This window comes from Hyposmocoma kahamanoa, unplaced genomic scaffold (assembly GCF_003589595.1).
Source record: "Hyposmocoma kahamanoa isolate Upper Pololo Valley unplaced genomic scaffold, ASM358959v1 78, whole genome shotgun sequence".
NCBI lineage: Eukaryota > Metazoa > Arthropoda > Insecta > Lepidoptera > Cosmopterigidae > Hyposmocoma > Hyposmocoma kahamanoa.
This window is the reverse complement of record NW_020653945.1, coordinates 17,341,320-17,347,774: the sequence shown is the minus strand read 5'-3', so window position 1 is coordinate 17,347,774 and position 6,455 is coordinate 17,341,320. Positions and strand designations below refer to the sequence as shown.

Genomic DNA, 6,455 nt, shown 5'->3' with positions numbered 1-6,455 from the left:
TTATTGTCCTACAAAAGTACATATAGATAACCTTCTATTTATTTATTTATTTATTTGCCTACCACATGGTTTTTCAAGAGGTCTTACAAAAACATAGAATTATGTAGCTTTAAGCATGTGGTACCCTGCAAGGGCACTGCAAAAATCAAGATGGCACTACATAAGCTTAAGTATTTATACAAAAATTTATACAAAATATTTGTAAAAAATTATGATGATAAGTAATTAATACAAAGTTATACAATGTTATACAATCAATTGCTATTACAAAAATTATTAACGCAATTTAATATTATTATTATTTTTATTAATTTATGCATTTCATTTCTAATACTTCTCATTTTTTATCGAATAGTTCGTCCAATGTATAGAAGGCCTTGTCAATGAGGTACTCTTTCAGGAGGGTAATATATGTTGATAACTTTTCTTGGTTTTTTATTTCATTTGGTATAGTATTGTAAATCCTAATTGCCATTGAGTGTGGGCCGGATCTGTACAGACTGAGTGTGGTTGCGGGAAGTTTCAATTTATGCAGGTTTCTGTTATTTCTCTTTATTTCTGTTTTGATTGGGGAGTACAAGTACATATGCTTCCTGACAAACTTACAACTCTCAAGAATGAATGAATGGAAGCTAGGGTTAATATTTTGTGTTTAACAAAGTAGGGTTTACATGAATCGGTTGGTTTAATATTAAATAATACCCTTATGCATCTTTTTTGCAATACGAAAATATTATGCACATTTGAGCATTTATTATTATATATTAATATTTATGTATACATTCTAATAATATATGTATTTATTATTATTATTTATATGTTCACTTTATTGATGAGTAGTGTATTTATTAAAAACGCTCTTATTATAAGATATTCAATCCCTTTCCAACCTTAAATTTCTATCCTAAGGTTGGCTGGAAGAAATTGCTACTTAGCAAAAGGCCGCCTGTTGTACATTGGCTTCCTCTGTGATACTTACGGTACTGTTCTGTGTTGTCATTGTAATTTTAATGTGCATTAAAGAATATTTCATTCATTCATTCAGTACGAATATATAACCTTTCACAGGTACGCGATTAAACGGTTTTAGTTTTGTTCTGTAATAATGACGATAATACTATCTCAATATTATCTGCCTGCCTAACTCATTCCCAACAAGTATAGACTGTCGCGTCTGTCCACGGTAGTACGGTACCTACAACTACAACTAATTCAACATTAAAACAAAACACTATCACTATTGATAATGTTTTGTTTGAAACATCTGTGAATGTTCTTGTACATATATTGATGTTTTTGGTTTTAGCATTCTTAAAGTTTCAGAAAAACTAATATTTCATCATCAACCCTTTATACATTATATCGTAACGGACATTCAAACGTAAATGCTCGTAAGGCTATTTGACAAGCAATCACGGGATGCAGGTTTCTTATAATTCGTGGCTTGTGTGTTGTTGTACTGATTTTTAATAATTTGGAATTTAATTATTCGTTACTTATGCCCATGTGTGTGCTACATAATTAATATTATATTTTTGTGTGTTCCTGACTGTTGCTGAATATTAGCGAGAACAATGTTCTTCATTGTCGTCTGTAGATGAGTCATAGACCCATTTGACGTATTTTTGTTATTATTATTTGTGATGTAGGCATAATAGTAAATACTTATAAGAGGGTATTTTTGTATTTGCTTTGATTCGCCAGTCCGTTAATAAACGTTCGACTGCTAAGTTGTGTTTCCATTATGCCTATATAAAACATTATTATTATTATTAATTTGCATATTCTTTTCTTTGTATTGCATGTCAAATAAACTATTTTATTTTGTTTATTTTATTTTGTACGTCACACAACTGAACACGGGTTTAATCTAAGGAGAGGCTTAATTAAATAGAATGATGCTGACGGATAGTTAAAAAAAAATGTGTTCTTTATTCGGAATACTAAGTACTAAAAAGTTAGCCAATAATTACTGCTGCCTCCACTATGGCTGCCTCCGATAAATTTTCAATTTATATTTTAGGTAATATATATAATGGTAACATTTGTAAATGGAAACTCAAATTTATGGTTAATAGTTTTGAACGTATGTAGATATTTAAAAACACGTTTAATAATTGAAAATGACTTAGGTTTCTAAAATATTTATAACAATAAACTTATCTAAGTAATAATATTGATTACAGTTAATAATCGTCGAAAAACCAGTCTAAATATCTTTTACATGTTTGAACACGTGCAAGATATGTATGGGATTGTTATGAAATGAGTAAAGAAGTTGAAAATGAAACTAATTTTTCGAAACTAAATCTATTTACAGATCGCATGGCCAAGGTTAAACTGGCCAACTAATATACACGAAAAATAGTTTCATTTCAAATCTGTAGCTATCGCCTAAACCTAAGACCTTGACTTGATAACCACCTTGAGGGTCGAGCGGTTGGAGTCCCGCCACAACGTAAATTTTAATTAGTTTGTGGTCAGGGTGCCGACCGAACATCTGTCGGCCTTCATGAAGGAAGAGTTTTGGCCGAAGGGTGTTATATATCGGCGGTTCCGCGGCCGGTTACCTAGACTACTAGACGTGTAGATTAGTTGTTTAGTTTATTTTATTGTCGTATTATATTGTATATATGTTAGTCCTTAAGGTATATATTATATGGGTCATGTGGCCGGAAATAAATGTCTAAATAAAAAAATATATGTATACAGTTGCTATATTACGTCAGCGATTTTAAAAATGCAATATACAGTTGTGAAATACCAACAACCTCGTAGTACTGTATTACTAACATCTTAGACAATAACTTTATAAAATAAGTGAAAATATTTTTTTTTATTTCAGAGAACGAGTTCCGTAATTTGTTAGTAATAATAATAATAAAAAGAAAAGTGCAATGTTTCACTTTATCTTTTTCAAATCACTTTCCTCATGTAGCGTTACCACATAGGAGAGGTAATCCTACCAGCTACAATTTGTAAGATGCTGTTAGGGTTGTCCCGCACTCTGCGCATCAGGGATGCTGACTTTTTCCGGAGGATGGCGGCAAAACCATCCGTCTCATACGCTGCAAGCATCCCCGATGCACTGCAGAAACGAGGCAGTCCCAACATCAACCTAAAAATATTATTATACTGTACACGTAGGGTCTCCGGCGGCAGTTTGGTGTAGTCAACCCATAGGCTCCCGGTTTAGAAACTTTGACAGTAAGCTTTAAAAAGCGTTACTTTTACTTCTTCGGTACACCGGGGAAACCTATGGATCAAGATATTATCTACGCTCTCTTTCAATGTCGGCATTGTCCAGGTCGTCGGTAACGTAACGACCTAGATATTTAAAAGAAGTTACTCTTTTAAAGTTCATACCGTTAAGGGTTAAGGGTTACTTTATTTCCATGAATTTTGACTATGACAAAACACAATAAATTTACCAAATATAAACTTTTAATTTTTTGTTGTACTATCTGACACTTTTTAAATCTGTATTTAAATATTAATTATTGTTATTATTTATTTATGTTTCTCTCAACATACAAGGTAAATTATATAAATGTTTACTGACTAGTGAGTTTTAACATTAAACCTTACTTGCGAGAGACTGGTGCCTTAGATAGGCATAAAAATGCCTGTATTACAGGTCACCAGTAATGTGTGTAGTAAAAGAAAAACTAATAGAGAAGTTGCGAAAATGTGCTTCTGCGTGTAATATTTATATTTGGGTGAGTATGTGTATGTGCAATACTTTGATTATAACGTGGGGGGCAAAAGATTTTCAGTCTTGTCATATTCCAATGACTTAAGCCACTTTAAAATAAAACAATATAATAAAATTTGGTTGTAAGTTGTTTAGCAAGGCCTCTCGTGTGCCTTTTCTTCTTCCGCACAGAGTTATCCCTGTTTCTAGCGATCTATTTGAACAATTTTTTTTTTTTCTGAAAGTAAAATCTGATGAATTATGTATATTCTGATGATAAAAGTTATGGAACAAAAATAGTTGTTTAAGATGTTAGTATTATAGTCCTGCGAAGTTGTTATTATTTTACAAATATGCAGTATATTTATAGTATATATATATATTATTACGTAGGAATTAGGTGAGGGGCAGTAAAGCAGCAAAACAGTGTATAAATTGAACCAAATACATTCTTACACAAACTTTTTTTATGATAATAAGTGATGGGACAAGGCGCACGACCAAGGCGCACGACCTGATGTTAAATGACACGCCTGTCCATTAATATAATTTCACCAGCACCCTTCAAAACCGGAATGCAGTAATGCTCACATTACTGCTTGGCGGCAGAAATAGTTAAGGTGGCAGTACTTCCCTGACAAGGAGCTCTACTGCTACTAAACTTCATAAAATGTACCTACTAATATAACATACCCACATTGCTTATTTACATTCTTGATATTCAACAAAAATAAATAAAACTATTTTTTTCCTAATTTAAAAATGTCATTAGCCAAGAAAAAGTGGTTTGTTCGAAAAAACAAATATATCACAGAGTGAAAACCTCGCATATGCGTTTTAACATAGTTCGTTTTTACTGAATTTTGTTAAAGAAAAACTTATAAACTTCTTGCTCAAATATATTATTAAAATAATATAGTATGTGAAAGTGGTACAATTTAACTAATTAAAATGCTAACTACAAACATTATTGCGTTCATTACATTTTACACATTTTTATCATCGTTCTGAAAAATTACAAGATAATCACATACGAGGTATTCACTCTAAGACGATATGCAAAAACACCACTACAAAGTATACATATATTAATTTTGCTGTTGTTACAGTTGTTGTTGCTGGCTGTTGTTATAAATCAAACCATATCAAAAATTTACAATGTAATTTTCTTGTTTGTCCGAATAAAAAACAATTTGTTTATTACGCCTTAAAAAACTATTGATCGTTGGATTTTTATAAATAATTGTGGTAGGGAAGTGTGTCTTGCGTGATAAGATTTTCATCATATCCGTATAATAGATAACAGTTTTACATTTTAATAATTACCCAGATAATACATATTACAAAAGCATTTTTTTTCTTATTGTTTTATTTATAGGCTATATATTATTATTGCACGTTATCATCACATGAAATATAAATTTATGATATAAATGTATAATGTAATGTTTATGATATAGAATGCAGCCGAATATATACGAAAAACGAGATATCTGGTTTATAGATTAGATATCTCTAACGAAGTCATTATGTACTATAAAATTTATTATAACCCTATTTAACGAAGCATACTACAAGTTCGGTTTTAGTATCAACCAGTCTGAAACTAGAGCGGTGCGTGAGCGCAACTCGGGACAGTAGCGCTAGTGATAAATATTTACTGCCGTAATTCATAGTGAAAAATTCTTTTTTCTATAAACTACACGCACTAATACACATAAATTTTACCTGTGATATTGATATAATAAGGTGCATAGAACTTTGTTCACATATTTTTTTTTGTAACATTGTAGTGTTTAGGTATTACTTACTTTTTAAACAAACAAAATGGGTACCGAATCTGAAGGCAACAAAAGTAAAAATGGAATTAACAATAAGAAGAAAATGCCATCTGAGAAAAAACTCCCATCGTTATTATCAAGACTTTGGTTCTGTTGGATGTTCCCAATGTTTTACAATGGAAATAAACGTGATTTAGAAGAATACGACTTAATGCCAACTAAGAGAATTTATGACTCCAAATTCTCAGGTGATAAATTAGAACGGTAAGTGATAAATTAATTATAAAGTGTAATTACCAGACTACGCATGTTTCTTAACTTTGCAATGAAACATTCAATTAAAAGGCGAAGTAATAACTCGTGGTACATATTTGGGAAGAAAATCCTTAATTTAAAAAACCGCTAATATTTTTATGTATCTACATGACCTACAGTCACGATAATCTAATCATTGAATTTAAAAACGTATAAATACAACATAAAAATGTGATTTAATACCGTACATAAAGATATATCTAGTTGTATTCAATATGTTCAACATTAAAAGGGTGTTGTTTTGAGTACTTAGGTTTTCGCTATTGTTACGTATTGGAAAAAAAACTATCTTTTCGCGTCTAAATTGCGTATATTTGGTTCTTCTCTTCTTTATAGGTTCCATGGTCAAGGAACATTGTTTTGTTTGAAAAAACAAATATACTCGGTTAAGATCGCGAATGCGATGATTCATTTTCATGGTGTTGTTTGTAATTCCAAACAAATAAATAATTTACAAATGACGATTGATTGTTTTCTTAATATTGGCATTTGATAGATAGTTATCGTATTATAATATCAAAAGTAAATATGTAATGTATACTTAAAAATATAAGAACCGCTTAAAAAAAATCAGGAATTGTAAAATATGACTCTTTACAGGATATGTATTGCATCAATTCATTGAATTTTTCCTTGTTTTATGTACGCCGATGCCAAACACATTT

At 30.8% G+C, this 6,455-nt stretch overlaps 1 protein-coding gene across 1 annotated transcript in view; it reads left to right on the top strand.

The window, feature by feature from the left end:
* The first annotated feature begins 5,506 nt into the window (after positions 1-5,506).
* LOC113233337 (multidrug resistance-associated protein 4-like) overlaps positions 5,507-6,455 on the top strand; it is a 65,033-nt gene continuing 64,084 nt past the window's right edge. The window contains exon 1 of the mRNA XM_026468440.1: positions 5,507-5,739. Within this exon, the coding sequence (XP_026324225.1) occupies positions 5,522-5,739 (218 nt within the window). The 5' untranslated portion in view covers positions 5,507-5,521. The remainder of the gene's footprint in view (positions 5,740-6,455) is intronic.